This window comes from Apteryx mantelli, chromosome 4 (assembly GCF_036417845.1).
Source record: "Apteryx mantelli isolate bAptMan1 chromosome 4, bAptMan1.hap1, whole genome shotgun sequence".
NCBI lineage: Eukaryota > Metazoa > Chordata > Aves > Apterygiformes > Apterygidae > Apteryx > Apteryx mantelli.
This window is the reverse complement of record NC_089981.1, coordinates 45,788,170-45,806,242: the sequence shown is the minus strand read 5'-3', so window position 1 is coordinate 45,806,242 and position 18,073 is coordinate 45,788,170. Positions and strand designations below refer to the sequence as shown.

Here is an 18,073-nt window from a genome sequence, read left to right as displayed (position 1 = left end):
TGCAGTAACACTGTTGGGGTTCTCTGCTTGACTGTCTTTAAGAGACTCTGTCCCACACAGAACATTTGCTACCTTCCACGTATTCAACATCCACAACACTTGCAGCTTTTATGCTTTGGAAAAAGCCCCCAGCCTAAATTTATTTCCACAGGCTATGCCCTTACCAAGCCCATTTTCAAAACTCCTTCAGCCTTCACACAGAGCGTGACTTCTCAGCACAGCTTACATTATCTATCCATCAACTTTGAAAGGTCATGGAGAACAGGAGAGGTGCCTGAGGACTGGAAGAAAGCCAATGTCACCCCAGTCTTCAAAAAGGGCAAGAAGGAGGACCCAGGGAACTACAGGCCAGTCAGCCTCACCTCCATCCCTGGAAAGGTGATGGAGCAGCTCATCCTGGAGGCCATCTCCAAGCATGTGGAGGACAAGAAAGTGATCAGGAGTAGTCAGCATGGCTTCACCAAGGGGAAATCATGCTTAACCAATCTGACAGCCTTCTATGATGGAATGACTGGCTGGGTAGATGAGGGGAGAGCAGTGGATGTTGTCTACCTTGACTTCAGCAAGGCTTTTGACACTGTCTCCCATAGCATCCTCATAGACAAGCTCAGGAAGTGTGAGCTAGATGAGTGGACAGTGAGGTGGATTGAGAACTGGCTGAATGGCAGAGCTCAGAGGGTTGTGATCAGTGGCACAGAGTCTAGTTGGAGGCCTGTAGCTAGCGGTGTCCCCCAGGGATCAGTACTGGGTCCAGTCTTGTTCAACTTCTTCATCAACGACCTGGAGGAAGGGATAGAGTGCACCCTCAGCAAGTTTGCTGATGATACAAAACTGGGAGGAGTGGCTGACACCCCAGAGGGCTGTGCTGCCATTCAGAGAGATGTGGACAGGCTGGAGAGGTGGGCAGAGAGGAACCTCATGAAGTTCAACAAAGGCAAGTGCAGGGTCCTGCACCTGGGGAGGAATAATCCCATGCACCAGGACAGGTTGGGGGTTGACCTGCTGGAAAGCAGCTCTGCCGAGAAGGACATGGGAGTGCTGGTGGACACCAAGTTAAGCATGAGCCAGCAGTGTGCCCTTGTGGCCAAGAAGGCCAATGGTATCCTGGGGTGCATGAGGAAGAGTGTGGCCAGCAGGTCGAGGGAGGTGATTCTCCCCCTCTCCTCAGCCCTGGTGAGGCCACATCTGGAGTACTGCATCCAGTTCTGGGCTCCCCAGTACAAGAGGGATGTGGCACTACTGGAGCAAGTCCAGCGAAGGGCCACAAAGATGATTAGGGGACTGGAGCATCTCTCTTATGAGGAAAGGCTGAGAGAGCTTGGCCTGTTTAGCTTGGAGAAGAGAAGGCTGAGAGGAGATCTTATCAATGTGTACGAGTATCTGAAGGGAGGGTGTCAAGAGGATGGGACCAGACTCTTTTCAGTGGTGCTGAGCGACAGGACGCGAGGCAACGGGCACAAACTGAAACACAGACACTTCCATCTGAACATGAGGAAAAACTTTTTCACCGTGAGGGTGACAGAGCACTGGAACAGGTTGTCCAGAGAGGTAGTGGAATCTCCTTCTCTGGAGATATTCAAAACACGCCTGGATGCAATCCTGTGCAATGTGCTCTAGGTGACCCTGCTTGAGCAGGGGGGTTGGACTAGATGATCTCCAGAGGTCCCTTCCAACCTCAACCATTCTGTGATTCTGTGATTAAGATAAAACACAGCATCTAGGACAAACCAACCCACAAGTCAAAAGTAACTTGAAAAAGGCAGGCAAGTTGTGACTAACTAGCACCTTCCTGTACATCTTTCCCCCATAATCAGGAAAACCCACCAGACCAGAACCATAAAGCCAAGACAGTAGGATTAAGTAAAGAAGATAGTACGTTGAGGGAAAGTTACCAATGCAGTATCTAATAGCTAGCGACAATGTTAGACTTGCATACACTGAATGGTAACAGATTGATGCATTGCTCAGATATCAAAACTCCAAGGTATCATGCATAAAGATCCAATAGCACAGTCATATCTACCTGGGAAAGGGATCCAGAAATCAATATGTAGCATCTTTATCACATCCCTTATACAACTATGTTGCCATAGCAAGCGTTTCCTATGTCTTTATGACCAGGTGTCTATAAAAATCTCTATGAAGGTAGTCTATACAGGGTAAAGTAAATCTGTCTTGTTTTTTGTTTAATTGTTAAACGTGTAAACAAAAAAAAATCATGACTGTTCTCTTCATAAATGGCAGTCAAACACTGCAGGTCACTGAGCATTTCTTTCCCCTTTGCACAGACTGCACAAATTCCCTGTCCTCCCTCTGTGCTCCAAAGTGTGGGTAACCTTTTTCTTATTAAAAAAAAAAAAAAAAAAAAAAAGACAATTTGTGGGAAATTACTTTTATGGCTAAGTGAGCTTTACCGCCCACAAAGAGATGTGTCCCAAAGGGGCCCTCCCCGCCTACAAAAAGATGAACACTTTTGCAAAATGTTCCCCTTTCTGATATAATGATACCCAGAAATTCATCACTTTAACAACGCACACAAAAGGAATCAGCCCAAATCCTTCAACTGTAGGAACACTATCATCTCCCCAAGCTACGCTTCTTGCCATTCTCAATCTCAAAGCAACCTTTAGTTTCCCAGCCACCAAAACAGGAAAGGCTTATTGGGACAGCCCACGTCAGCAGATACGATACAAGCTTTCTCAGCTTCAGTGCTTGCTTCCATCATGGGGCACTGGAACAAACTATAGCTTGTGATGCGATGTGAAAGGCTAGCTGGACCTCTCCTGCACTGGGACCACTGAGGACATCAAATCTAGACTCCTGTATGCCAGGAACTGTGGACCAGCACTACACTCAAACTTCTCCTTGAGCTCAGGCAATATCTTCACTAGTTTAAACACTCCATTTACTCAAGAGAAACACCTGTTTCAGCAGTTAACTACCAGAAGGTAAGTGGCGAGCTTTATGCAGCAGAACCTGAAGGAAAAAAGTAAAAAACCAAAAAACCAAAAAAACAAACAAAACACCCCAGCATCATCAGTCAAATATTTGTTTCCAGTCTAAATTGGTCTGGCATCAACTTCTGCATCTTTTCATGACTTTTGTCTATTAAATTAAAGGGTGCTCTATCAGAAATTTTTCTCCCATACAGATATATCTAGACCAATCAAGTAGTTAATACTTCTTCTTTGATTAGCTAACTACATTAAACTTCTTAAGTCACTCTACACTGAAGTTCTCAGCTCATTCTTCCTTTAGCTACTTTGAGCCCTTCTGAAGTGCAGACACAAGAGTTGCACATGGATTTGCACATCATCTGGAATGCCATTACTAAGACCATATACAAAGACAACAGTTTCCTACTCCCTGATATCGCCTGCCTTTTATAAACTCTTAGAACCATATCACCACAATAGGAATTCACATTCCCTTGGTTTACTCATCATAAATCCCCAAAGATTTTCAGAATCACTGCTTCACTCAAAATAGCCCTTCATAACCTGCAAATGTGATTTACGTTACTTGTGCCAAGGTACATTATCTCACACTGGATTGTAATAACACTTACTTACCCACAGTGTTCCTTCATTTCAAACAGTACAGGGGATGAAGCAACTGCAAGAAAGATCAGCCCTCCAAATAAACAGATTGAGATTGCCACTGTCGCACTCCATATTTTACTATCTGCAGATGAAAGACTGAAGTGGATCAGTCCTAGACCCCAAACTCCTGGTTCTTCGAAAGGCCAACAGCAACAGACCAGTAATGCTGAACTCTAGGCTCCTAACAGAACTTCACAGCTGGTTTACTTGAAGTACATCATGTCTCTGGCCCTGAGTCATTCTGTAGAAACTGCTTCCTTTAACTGTTCAAAATCTTCCATACCAGCTCAGCCTAATTTAGGACCTTCAGTACCACTCCATTCCTATTTGGAACGTGCTTCCAAAAACATATATGGAGGCCTAACAGTGCACTTACACCTTCACAACTCTTTTGGAAACTGTAATCATCACTCCAGCCTTCTTCCCAACAGGATGGCAATAACGTAACAAGCACTTCAGGTCTCCATGTTTGGAAACTCTTAATCATTTAACAGGACCTCATGTGGAGCATGGGGAAGGGTGGTCATACACATTTCTCCTAAAAGAAACTCCTCTTACAGGACAGCATAACCAAGGACAACACATTGCAAACATCCCCACGGCTCTTGAAATGCAGCCAGTCATAGACAACGTCTGGAGCACTTGAGTTAAGGCAGATCTTCCCAACTAATGCTAATCTCAGTACAGTCACATTTCCAGACACTAGCCAAAAATCCCCTGATACTTCAGACCTCAAACATATCCGGTAAAACAAAGTGGCCTGCACTCGCTCTGGCTGGAAAAGCTATGTTCATTTTAATCAGCGCTGGCAAACAAACTGATAAGTTATGCTTCTAAAATACAGCAGCTAATCTATACCAAATTTTTCAGACACTTACTCTATGTAAGCAGGTGATTGAGGGTTTTTTGGCTTTTGGTTTAGCTTACCAGAAGAGATCAAAACCAGGAGACTCTTAGCACAAAGTAAGTATCCTCATGGAAAGCTAGTAATGAAGCATTCTCCAGTAATGACTGCTCTCTCATAGACAAGCCTTGAAAGAGCCAGAAGTCCTGCAGTCAGAGTCATCACAGGGTTTTATAACAGGCTCAGCAGATTATCCCATCATATACAAGTAGATGCAGCTTTATCTACTGCTGAAAGACAGTGTTTAACACAGCTTTAACCAAAACAAAATTTCATTCTCACCTACACTGAGTCTAAAAATCACTTCACTACTCCTGTGTACTTACATGGTTCAGAGAATCACTGAACAGTTGAGGTTGGAAAGGATGTCTGGAGGTCATCTAGTGCAAGCCCCCTGCTCAAACCAGGGTGAACTAGAACAGGTTGCTCAAGTACATGTCCAGTCAGGTTTTCAAGGTTCCCAAGGATAGAGACCCCACAACCTCTCTGGGCAACCTGTTCCAGTTTGATCACCCTCACAGTAAAAGAAGTTTTCTTATATTTAAACAGAATTTCCCACATTTTAATTTGTACCCATCGCTTCTTGTCCATTCACTGGACACCACTGAAAAGAGTCTGGCTCTGTCTTCTTTACATCCTCATATCAGGTATTTATACAAATTTATATGATCCACTGGAGCCATCTCTTCTCCAGGTTGAACAGTCTCAGCTCCCTCAGCCTCTCCCCCCATATGTCACATTCTCCAGTCCTTTGAACATCTTTATGACCCTTAGCTGGACTTGCTCCAGTAGCTCCGTATCTTTCTTGTACTGGAGTGCCTAGAAATGGACACAGCACTCCAGATGCAGTCTCACCAGTGCTGAGCAGAGGGGAAGGATCACCTCCATTGACCTGCTGGTAACACTCTTTCTAACATAGCCCAGGATGCTGTTGGTTGTCTTTGCTGCAAGGGAACGTTTGCTGGCTCATGTTCAACTTGTCCACCAGGACCCCCCATACCCTTTTCTGCAAGCTGCTTTCCAGCCAGTCAGACTACAACCTATGCTGGTGCACAGGGTTATTCCTCCCCAGGGGCAAGACTCTGCATTTTCCCTTGTTGAACTTCATAAGACTCCTGTCAGCCCATTTTTACAGCCTATGGTGGTTCCTCTGAATAGCAGCACAACCATCCGGTGTATCAACCACCCCTCCCAGTCTTGATGAGGGTGCACTCTGTCCCATCATCCAGGCCATTAATGAAGTTAAACAGTACTGGCACCACTGTCAACCCTAGTAACCTAGGGTTGTACACCACTACTGACTGGCCTCCAGCTGGACTTCACAGTGCTGATCACAACCTCTGGAGCCCATCAGTTCAGCCAGCTTTCAGTTCACCTCACTGTCCATCTATTTAGCACGTACTTCATTGCTTTGTCTATGAGCACGTTATGGGAAACAGTATTAAAGCTTTGCTAAAGTCAAGATAACTGCTCTCTCCTCATTCACCAAGCTGGCCATCTCATCACGGTCAAGCACGATTTCCCCTTCATAAATCTGTGCTGACTAGTCCCAGTCACCTTCATGAGAAAAAACCTCTTTACTGTGAGGGTGACTGAGCACTGGAACAGGTTGCCCAGAGAAGTTGTGGAGTCTCCATCCTTGCAGATATTCAAAAGCTGTCTGGACACAATCCTGAGCCACATGCTCTAGGTGACCCTGCTTGAGTAGGGGGGTTGGACTAGATGATCTCCAGAGGTCCCTTCCAACCTCAACCCTTCTGTGATTCTTGTCCTTAATATGTCTGGAAATGGCTCCCAGAATTATTTGCTCCACCACCTTCCCACGGATCAAGGCGAGGCTGACCAGCTTGTAACTCCACAGATCCTCCCTTCTTGATCTTATTGAAGATGGGGATGTCACTTGCTTTCTTCCAGTCCTCAAGAGCCTCCCCCAGTCACCATGACCTTTCAAAGATAATTGAGAGTGGACTAGAAATGACACTGGTCAGCTCCATCAGTACTTGGGGACACGCCCCATCAGGGCCCATGGACCTATCTATGTCCAGTTTAAGTGTTCCCTATCCTGATCCTCCTCCACTGAAGGAAAGTCCTCACTGCTCCAGGCTTTGCCACTGTTCTCAAGGACCTGGGATCACTGAAGGTAAGCTTTAACAGTAAAGACTGTGGCAAAGAAGGCACTGAGTACCTCAACTTTTTCTGCACCCTTTGTTAACCAGCCCCCATATGCCATTCAGCAGCAGAGACATGTTTTCTTTAATCTTCCTTTTGCTGCTAAACTCCAGATTGACTTTGGCTTTCCTAACCCTGCCCCTGCACACTCGTACAGTGTCTCTATATTCCTCCCAGGTCACCCACCTCTGTTTCCACCTCTTCTATGCTTCCTTTCCTGTTTGAGTTTTGTCAGGATCTCCTTGTTCATCCATGCAGGCCTCCTGCCACTCTTGTTTGACTTCCTGCTCATCAGGATGGACCACTCTTGAGCTGGGAGGAGGTGAACCCTGGAAAAAAATCAACCAGCTCTCCTGGATCCCTCTTCTCTCCAGGACCATCTTCCATAGGATTTTTCCAAGCAGCTCCCTGAGCAGGCAAAAGTCTGCTCTTCTGAAGTGTAGCACTGCGATCCTACTTTTTACCTTGCTCCTGCTTCTCAGGATCCTCAGCTCCACCATCTCATGGTCACTACAGCCAAGGCTGCTGCCCACCTTCACATTCCCAACCAGTTCTTCCTTGTTTATAGGTATGAGGTCCAGCAGAGCACCTCCCCTCATCGGCTCCTCAGTTGCTTGTGTCAGGAAGTTATAATGAATGCACTCCAGAAATCTCTGGTATTGCTTGTACCATACCTGTGCTGCCCCTCCAGCAGGTATCAGGGTGGTTAAAGTCCCCCATGAGGACCAAGGCCTGTGAATGTGAGCCTCTCCCAATTGTCTGAAGGAAGCCTCATCTACTACTTCTTCCTGATCCAGACAGTCTGTAAGCAGATACCCATCACTGTCACCATCACCCATGTTGGTCTGCCTGCTAATGCTGACCCATAACTCAGCAACTGGCTCATCACCTGTCCCTAGGCAGAGCTCCATGCATTTCTGCCGCTCTCTCACATAAAGGGGAATACTCCCTCCTTGCCTTCCTAGTCTGTTCTTCCTAAAGAGCCCATATCCTTTCACTGCTGCACTCAAGTCACATGACATATACCAACACACATGTGATCTCAATGAGATCTCAGTCCTGCAACTGCATGCAGATCTCCAATTCCTCCTGTTGGCTCCCCATGCTGCATGCATTAGTGTACAGGCACTTCAGAGAGGCACTTAGTTGTGCTGATCTCCCAGAAAAGGTATGAGAGCTTTCCCCATAATGCTATCCTGTAGGTACTTCCTTATTTATCTGCATATGCTTGACATGAGCCTCTTTTACTCCTGTTTTGATTAATGAAACCAAAAAGGAGCAAGGCATGAAGAAAGATCCATCCAAACTCCACCATTGCAAGAAATGAGGCTAATTCACCTATAAATAAAACTGGATTACAGCATGTTACATTGTGAGGCACGACAAACAATATTTCAATGCATATTCAAGTGTTGCAAAACAGATGCAAAAAGCTCTGCTGTATGAATATAATTGTTGTATGGTTATCTTCCTACATATAGGAAATCAAGATCTTCAGTTCCCTATCTCATAATACCAAGACTCTACTTGCTAAGTTCTGTAGCCATGTTTTTGGTATGAAATATGGAGAAGACACAGCCCTAAGCTGCAACAGGGAATGTACCTACAGTGAGTCTCCTCATACCATATCTAGCACAGCCTCTAATCAAGTACTAGAGATTCTTGCCTACTCTGTTGAATAGAGGTTTTTGACAGGTCCACAGCCTGTCACATCAATCCACAACACTCAGCAAACAGGGCTGCACAGTAAGGAGAGGAAAAAAAGGAGAGGAAAGTAGTAGTAAACAGTCACAGCACTGTACTACAAATATAGGAAGCATAAGTGTGGAGGAGCATAACCCAGGAGAAAGTCACACAAGTCTTTTTATTCAGTATGACACGCATGTGGTCTCAGAAAGGGCTCCTGCAGCAGGCACACTCACTCATGCTGTAAAGTCAAGTTGTGTAGTGCAGATAGCAGAATCAGATTTGCAACATTCCTGCACAGTAAGCAATGGTGGCAGCATCAGCTTCAAATTACACAGGTGGAAACAAGAAAAAAATGTCTGAGCATACAGCATTCATTTGTTGTGAGCAGTGAGTTAAGCATGCGCTGACTGACTGGGCTCAAAATATTCAGTAATATTTACAACTCAGAATAAATCAAGAATCTCAAGAAGCAAAACAAAAAGTTACAAAAACAGAGAAGGGTATAGCTCCTCCTCTCCCACGAAAATTGATTGTCTGCTGCAGACAGTGCCAGGGTGGGTATATTTGGGGGTGGGGTGGTGAAGAGTAACTCTACCATTCCAGTGGATAAATGCAGAAAATAAGAAAAGCTGGTGAGTAGCACTGTGATTAACAGTAGTTATACACTACCATGGCACTGCCACTCTGTCAAGCAGTATTTACTTCTGGAAGCAAAGCACACATGGAGGAACACCCTTCATAGAAACAACTGTTGCTTTTTCTCCTCTCAGAGTTCCCTCTTTCTTATTTTCTTATACCACCCCTGCACTGCTGCTTTCATTTCATTTTACTTCATCCCTTCTGCTCAGGCTCCTCTCCCAGATATCATCCTTTCTGGACTCAGCTCTCAGAGAAGGATGCACTCTACCTAATTTTAGGCATCTAACATTCCCATTGTAGAAGGCTACTCTTCCCAGGCTTATATGATCAGTGAAAAAGAAACTGGCAGCTCCACAGAAGATTCAAGCACCTAAGTTCAGCTACTTCAGATGATGAATTAGAGCAGAAGCTTCTCTTTCTCTGCTACCTATACAGGAAGCTTAGCCTCCCAAGTCAGATGCCCAAAATTACATTGTTAATAGCCCCCATAGTGCACATAGCTGTGGATTCTCATTTCCAATTGATTCACATCCCTCTCAATTAACACATCACCAGACTTATCAGGTTGAGATGAATCAAAGAAGGGTTGAGGTTGGAAGGGATCTCTGGAGATCATCTAGTCCAACCCCCCTACTCAAGCAGGGTCACCTAGAGCATGTGGCTCAGGATTGTGTCCAGACAGCTTTTGAATATCTGCAAGGATGGAGACTCCACAGCCTCTCTGGGCAACCTGTTCCAGTGCTCAGTCACCCTCACAGTAAAGAGGTTTTTCCTCATGTTCAGATGGAAGTTCCTGTGTTTCAGTTTGTACCCGTTGCCTTTCATCCTATCACTGGGCACCACTGAGAAGAGCCTGGCCCCATCGTCTTTACACCCTCCCTCCAGTTACTTATACACATTGATAAGATCCCTCCTCAGTCTTGTCTTCTCCAGGCTGAAGAGTCCCAGCTCTCTCAGCCTTTCCTCATATGAGAGGAAATATCTCCAGCTCCCAGGTGTGAAGAGGCAGCTCTTTCCATATGAAAGATGCACACAATATTATCGTGAGTTTATTGTAGAAGTTAAACTGTTTTGGGAGGCTCTACACAAGCCTTGAGAGTACCCTAGTCATTGGAATCACATATGGGATAGCACGTCACAACAGTTCTCTCCTAAAACGATTACACTTTTTGTTTTGATTCAAGTTTGTTTATTCCCTCTTCTCTTCAGTCTCTACTGCTTTGTATTCTCAATGCCCCAGCCAAAGAATTCAAATAGAATCTGTTCACAGCTGGCAACACAGAAACCTCTACACCCAGAAGGTGCCTTTACTGCTAAATGGAAGGAGCAAGTGAACAGAGGCATGGAGCAAGAAGGGCATTATAAGCAGACAGCCTGATTAATGCTTTTCCATTCCAGCCCACAAAGTATTCTGACACTTTCATCCTGCCTATGCTTTCTGTATGTGACAGCATACGTCAGGAGTAGATACCAAAAAGAGAATGAGTAACTGCACAGATTCTAACTGCAGAATTTGACATTTTGGATGGGAGGGAAAGAGTAACTGTAAACAACACAAACTTACTTCTTTATCACAGAAAGGCATATGTTAACGGCTTCCTCTCAACATTACCTGCTATCCCCTTTCAGGAGATGTCCAACTGGACAGAACTAAATCTTCTTCTCTCAGAATAGCATTTATCTTCACTAAAACCAATGCCTCCAGCTCAGGAACATTTTGGGGTCTTTGCAGAGGACTAGTATTTCAAAAGAGATGGTCTGTGACTCATTCAAATCCTAATCACATTAGTTACCTTTCAGCCTTCACTGAGCCATGCTACAATGCTACAGGATGACACAGATTACAGCAAGAGAAAAGGGGCAGCTGGACTGCCAATTAAAGGACAGAGCCGGAAAGAACACAAGTTCACTGGTATCTTGCAATACATGAGAAATGACTGACATACCATAGAGATGGAACTGCTAGGAAAAATGTAGTATCTGTGGATCAGCTTTGTGACTGCTATATAGCCACAAAAAATTAAATACTACCAGTTGGTTTCCATTTTGTTAGCATGAACAAGCTAATTCCTACCTTCATGGGAAGGGATTTCATTTTAAGAATGTTTGCTAAGAAGTTCACCTTCAGACCACAGTCATGATGTGATATAATCTTGTAGCCACTACTACGGGATCTACGAAGCAGAACTCAAGAACCAATCTAATATTAAATAAAGCTAATTCACAGTACATGATTTTATTCCACCCTCATCCAATCCATCTACAATCCCAGTCTAACAGGATATTTTATTTATGGGTATGATCAAGGAGCAATGTTAGCATCTTTCATGGAGAAAAGCTGTTCTAGGAGAGCACCAGTAGAAGATGGGCCAAGGCAGGTGAGAGATGAATTCTAGCAGCTAAGCTTCATGAAAGCTCATTTGGTGTAATTGTGTTGTTAGAACAAATGAAGCCAGTTTACAAACGAACTCTTAAATAGGTGTGTCACATAATTAAAGTCTTCTCCACATTTCCAAAATCCTGCTGACTTCAGAAGTTTCAGTACTGCACTGGGGAAATCAACATCTCTGCAAATACCTCTAAACAATTCCACAAAGGCACATTTTCCACTCCCTACTGCAACCAGCTTGTATCTCATGCATTTTCAGTGCAGCACTGCATCCTCTTTCCTTCTTTACAATTCTACATGGGAGGCTGTACTTTCACATGCATTATAAACAGTTCCTGAGTCTGTCATGAAGGGGACAGGTGTCTATAGCTCTCCAGTCACAAAAGAACCTGATACATATTTCAAGCCTTCTATGACATTTAGTCACCACTGACTTAGACCATGGAGAGAGCACAGAGAAAATGAGGTTACTCAAAAGTTCACATCTTTCCACATTAAACAGTACCCAACAGACTTACAACAGAAACACACTGCATAAGAAGCCACAGAGTTACGTTCACCAAGTGCCTTATCCTACAGATCTGTTTATTGTAAAAAGGAGGATTAGATCAGGACACTACTCCAAATTCATGTAGCTGTCTTAGTTCAAAAGGCAGAAGTAAGTTAACAGAAAAAAGCCAACGATAAACATCTGAAGGTATGGTCCCAAAGTAACAGTCAGTCCCAGGCAACTGTTGAGAAAGCCCTCCCAGAAGGAGTGGGGTACACACTTGCTGATAGTGAGAAAAACAAGCATACATCAGAGATGAGAAAGATGCATTTTCCCCATCAACTCTTGCTCATCTTCTGGAGTTCTGAAGTCATCTGTCTCAGTCCTAGTCTGTACAGTTGTGTGCCACTGCAAGCACATTTGAAGGGTGAGGGCATCTCAGAACAGAATTCACAGCTCACCAAGAGATACTACAAGCGACAAAATAGGATTAGGTCAAGGAAACTTGAGCAATGGGAATCAGTCACATTATGCCAGAGGAACTGGAGCATCTGCCTGCAATACTGTTTCCAAGGCAACCAAGCCAGCCTTTTATCATGATCACTTTCATCATTAGGGCAGAAGTGAAGGGTTATTGGGCTAATTCTAGTTGCAGCAATAACTGATACTCTATCCACTGTCTCTGTATCAGGGGCTCATCAACACCCATTTTAACTGGTCCTGGGTTGGAGCCACTAGCATGTATTTGAAAAGTGAGTTGTTAACACGGCTAGAGTGATCAGAGGGAACATGCACCAGGAGGCACCTTAGCTGCTGGGTCTGGTTCTTAAATTTGGACTCGTGAGAGGTCACTGCCCTAATTCTTATTAGGAGAAATAGCATGCCCTACAATAAGTCTTCTCATCACAGAGAAAGGACAACACTTATGCACCCTCTTAATTCATTTTTTCGCAATGAAACTTTAGATGATGAACAACTGCATTCTAGTAGTTTCTGGTAGAAGTATAGAAACAAGAAGCTGAAGTTCTGACTCAAAGACACATGACCTGAAATTCTGCCAGGGACCCAAGCGTTCAAGAACAGGATAACATATGCAATTTGGGGGGAAACAGCATCTGAACAGATGCTGAACATTACACTTTGAAGTCATAAATCCCAATCCAGGGCAGGCTGTCAACACTTCAATATCACTACCTTTAAGAGAGTTGAGCAAGGCCTCAGTCCTATTCCAGTGTAAAAAGGCCACAGATAGCCATCACAATCTGCATTACACAGCTTTGTTGGCAACCAAAGCAGAGATATCCAAGGCTGTACCATTATCACCTTTGTAACAGCTCATTGTCTGACTAGGAGCAGGCTATGGAAAATCTGTAATAGGAAGCTCATTCTTTGAATAAGCCTAAGTGTTCAGCCTCTGTTTGGAATCTGTTACCTTGAAATAGCAATGGAATCACTCAAAAACTGTAAATGAAGAGTGTCATACCACTCAGTCCTTAAGTCATGCTGAGTTTGGATCTCCCCAGTCAGGTGCAGGATTCAGAGCAACTATGCTGGATTGCATTTAGACAGATAAGTCTTGTTGCCAAAGCCAGAACAGACAAACACTATCTGTGTTCATGCAAAGAAAAAATACTGTATTTTATGAGCTACACAAAACTGAATAAACACCTATTAAAACAAAGTGAGGTGAAACAGAAGCATTTCACAAAGCTAGGTAACCATACCTTAAACCAGTAGACTTCATATGCAGGTCTCCTGTTGAGTAACAGGAATGAAACTAACTGGCATCTGTGTTCAATTTTTAAAGCCTCCTGCAAGTTCCTTGTCAAACACTGATTTTCTTCCTCTGAGTTTCCACTGAATTGGAAATAAAGCCTCTCTGTCTACCACAAAGTAATCAAGTAATTGCTATAAAGCCCGAAGGAAAAGCTTGTACAGGCACAGAAGAAGTCATAAGCACTCTGGTAGCAGTGAAGTGGATTTTCTATTTATTTACTGATTTTTAAGTAGGCATTAAGACCTACATTTACATTTGTCTACCACCAGATGCTTAAAAAAATAACATTACCCATTACCTGGCCCTCAAATTACTTAGCAGTGTCCTGTTCACAGTGTATCTTAGGACAAGGATAAATCTGCAAAAGAAAGCAGTCAACAGAATTATTCAGTTCCAAGAAAAACAAAAAAGCAGTAGGAGGTCGCACACATACAAAACTGAGCTATATGTTCCTTGATCCAAAGCCAGGCACATTACACTGCTAAGCTCTGCAGCAGTACTAGCTCCCATTAGGAAAGATGTAACCTCATACCACAGAACAGCTCTTCAGCGTCTCCTGGGAAGCACAACCGCCTACCACAAAACAACAACAACAAAACCCTCTGCTGGCTGGCAAAGGGAAGAGAACCCAAGAGACTAAAAGACTGAAACAACCCCAAGACACTGTATTCCACTTGTAACATTGCATACAGTAGGACATGTCCTATAGAATTAGGAGCCAAAATGTATTTATCCCTTTCACCATCAGTTTCAAAAAACACTTCAACTAGGCTTCACTTCATGGACTTCTCCTTGGAGACCATAACCTCATCATTTATGTCAGTTCAACAAGGAGAAGAGAGTCCAGAGGGTAGCTTACAACTCACACTACCAAGAGCTTTAGAAAAGCTGCCAAATAAACTCTCAGATTTTTTGATGAGTCTTGAAATAATAGAGGAGTATGGAAGACTGAAAAAATATGCTAGTGTTATACCAGTATTTTAAAAGGTTGAAACAGGATGAGACATGTCAGTCTTGTCAGCCTGACTTTGATTCCAGACAAAATTCTGAAAAAGCTGATATGAGACTCAGTTAATAAAGGTTTAAAGGAGGACAGTGTAATTACTGCCAATCAACATAGACTTTACAGGAAAATATAACTTGTCAAACTAACAACACTTTTTGGTGAGATTACAAGTTTGAATGCTAAAGGTAACAATGTTGATGTAATAAATTTTGACACAGCATTTTACTTGGTGCCACAAAGCTCAGTGATGCAGATCATACCAGCTAACTGATAGGCATAAACTGTACCAGTAAATGAGGAGTCAGTCAGAAGGGTGCTACTGGGACTCCTTTTTGTTCCAAAACTATATGCAAATTAGGTTTATGACATGTAGATATGTCTGTCATGTTGACTAGTATTGCTTCATTCTCCCCCTGAACTCCCACCTGCTTTACCCATCTGTTGTCACCCTTCTTACACTTGGCCTGAAAGTGGTCTGGAGCAGGGACTGCCACCTCTCCCTGATGAGTACACAGCAATCTCTAACCTTGACCTAAGCCCCCGTGTGGCATCTCAGAGCCCTACCATACTAACAGAGCTGTAACAGTGCAGATTTACAGTGAAGTTGTATTAGCCTGTCTGCTTAGGCAGCTTGTAATTTTTAGTGGTTCATTAAACCAGGCTGCTCTAAGAATTTATTCATAAGGCACTCTTACCTGGCATGGAGCTATTGCCTACAACAGTTGCATGAGAACAATACTTAAACAATGGGAAGTTGTTTATGCAAAGTAGACAGCTGAAAGTAAAGGCAGACAGAACTTGACAGCAAGAACTTTGACATTAAGATATTTAGTCAGCGCACCACAAAGTAATTCCCACACCCATAAGATCTGTCTGCTTCTCTTATTTCCTCTCCTCATACGGCGATAACTGGGAAAGGGGTCAGGAAAGGAAGCGTGATTGGGTATTTCCCCCAAACAGCTCTCAGTGATATTTGACCACAGTTATTGCACTACAGAAGCCTATTGTTAGTTTTTAGCAAGCTGTCAGATTAGGAGTACAGTTTCTTGGCATCTTTTATCAAATGCTGGAGAGGTTTCATAAGAAATATACTTGGCATTTACAAATTTAAACATAATTCAGAAATGACAGTCTGGATACAGGGTAGGATCAGGCATGTTAAGGTACTCAAGCTTAAATCAGCCTGTGTTAATGGGAAGATGATTAATTTTCCTCCACCAAGACTGGCAACCTCAGCCATAACTGCCAGGCCAGGGTTAATGTACTTGTCAGCTTGAGTGGAGGTTTTTCCACTACAGTAGCAAACAGAGAACTACAACAACATCTTGCTTTGGCCCAAGCTAACTAAAAAGGAAAGCATACTATCAGCACTGCAACTTTCAATAGCTCTGACATGCAATATTTAAAATGCCAATGCTGCTGACCAACTTAGCTAACACAAGCAACCCTCTGATTATTCCACAATTCTAACTTCATTTTCTAGTTCTCATCTTCCATGCCTCCACCTAATATTTATGTCTTCAACTCTCCTAGTTTCTGTAACACGTTAACATGTTTTTAAACACAAATGTACTACATTCTGAAAGCTGAAAGTGTGGCTATAAAGTAAAATAAACAGAATATCACAAGGAGCTGTTGCACTAGTAGAATGAATCATTTTTGTATTTAAGTCAATAAAATCCGTTACTGGGGAATCCCAGCCATTTCCAGTGTAAGGTACTATAACGCTGGAAGAGCCAACAAACGTTGCCTTGAGTAGGTCCAGCACAGTACCAGACAGAAAAGACTGGCCTTGCTTGTTAAGAGCCCTATTATTACAGCTTCTGCCTTCTTTTCCTAATCTTAGCTTACATGCAGCACTCATGCATTTTGGGGCTCAAGCTCCCTAAAACATGCAAGGAGAAAAAGCCAGGCTGTTTCCCAGCCACAAAGGAATAAGGCAAACTGTGAGGAGGTGTGGAGGAGGGTTAAAGGCAGGTGCCTCCAACAAAGCTGGGCTGCAGAAAAGTTCTGCAGTGTTGCCTGGCAGCAAGTAATTATCTGCCAGTGTGCTGTTTCCACGTGCCAACAGCCAAAGCCCACACAATCAGCAAGCATGGGAAAGTACGTGCGTCAGCTAAAGCTAATGGCTAGCTCCACTGGTTCCTAAGAAAAGGGATGGAGGTGCTTTGGAGTTGAGGCTTTGGTTGCTCTCTTGTTATTATTGCAACAGCAAGGACTATGAACCATGAATGCACTCAAATGAGATGTCCAGGGAGACAAAAATCCAGGAGATGCTTCTGGCTCTTAAGAGACAGAAATCAGTTATTGAAGATTATGTATTAAAAAAAAACAAAAAAACAAAAAAACACCACCACTGTCATGCTAAATTAGCCATTCAAAAAATCACAATTCCACACTGAAATGGTTGGAAAATCTCCATCAATGCAGGTTCTTAAAACAGGTTAGACAAATTCTGTCAAAAATGGTTTAGGTATATCTGATCCTGCCTTAGGATAAGGGAATGGGCTGCACAACCTCTTCAGAGACCTTCTAGCACTCCTTCTAGTGATGCTTCTGTGATTACCTACAGAAGGGAAAAGAAGCACATCCCAACCTAACTGTCCACACATCTTCCCTCTTTCTCCCTCAAGCTCCAAGATGACTCCCCTGCACTGGGGGGTTAATTGCAGAGCAATTCAGATCCAGCCAAAAAAGCACCCTCAAGAATTATGCCATCCATAACGGTTTCATTCATGAGCTGCCAAAGTGCCATATTCCTCCTTTTCTCCCACATCCCCCCTCCACCCCCACCTTTGCCTGCCCTTTAAGGTTCCCAAATGCCTGTGCACTGTATGTGGTGGCAGCAGAGTTCTTAATACGCACTTATTAAGATCCTAATTGAATCCCGCACTGCCTTGTCTGCATCTTGCCAGCCGGAACACGAACAAGGCACCCTATAATTCAATTAGAAGGACTTGCAGCAAGCTGATCATTAGTCTGTCAGGTTGTTAAGAAAAAGACATCTAGGAATAGGGGAGGAAGTTAAACAAAAGGAGAATTGTTAACAGCAGCTTTCCCTAATTCATGTAGAGATACACACATATCTGAAGTATGGAATCTGCAATGCCCAAGCACTTGAACGAAAGCTCATCACTTCACACTCTGGCAGTTCTTTCTCTTGCCTCAAGAGGCTTGGATAACACCTCAACAGTTGGAATTAGACGTTTCCTGATCAGTCCTTCTATGCACAGATTAATGAAAAAAAATACCACTAATACACACCATTACTCCAAACAAGGAAGTCTCATTACCTGCCAAAACCCTGTTGACAGAGGAATGGGTGGCCAAGCCAGGCTGTCCACGTTCATGGAAAATCCCAGCATAAGGCAAGTATTCCGGCAGCAAGAAGCGCCTAAAAAACAAAGA

General features: G+C 43.6%; 1 protein-coding gene across 5 annotated transcripts in view; it reads right to left on the bottom strand.

Annotated features, from left to right (window-relative positions):
• AMBRA1 (autophagy and beclin 1 regulator 1) overlaps window positions 1–18,073 on the bottom strand; it is a 147,192-nt gene that overhangs the window by 66,687 nt on the left and 62,432 nt on the right. For all 5 annotated transcript variants that reach the window (XM_067296401.1, XM_067296400.1, XM_067296403.1 and 2 more), the window contains one exon: window positions 17,959–18,059. In XM_067296401.1, the coding sequence (XP_067152502.1) occupies window positions 17,959–18,059 (101 nt within the window). The remainder of the gene's footprint in view (window positions 1–17,958; window positions 18,060–18,073) is intronic.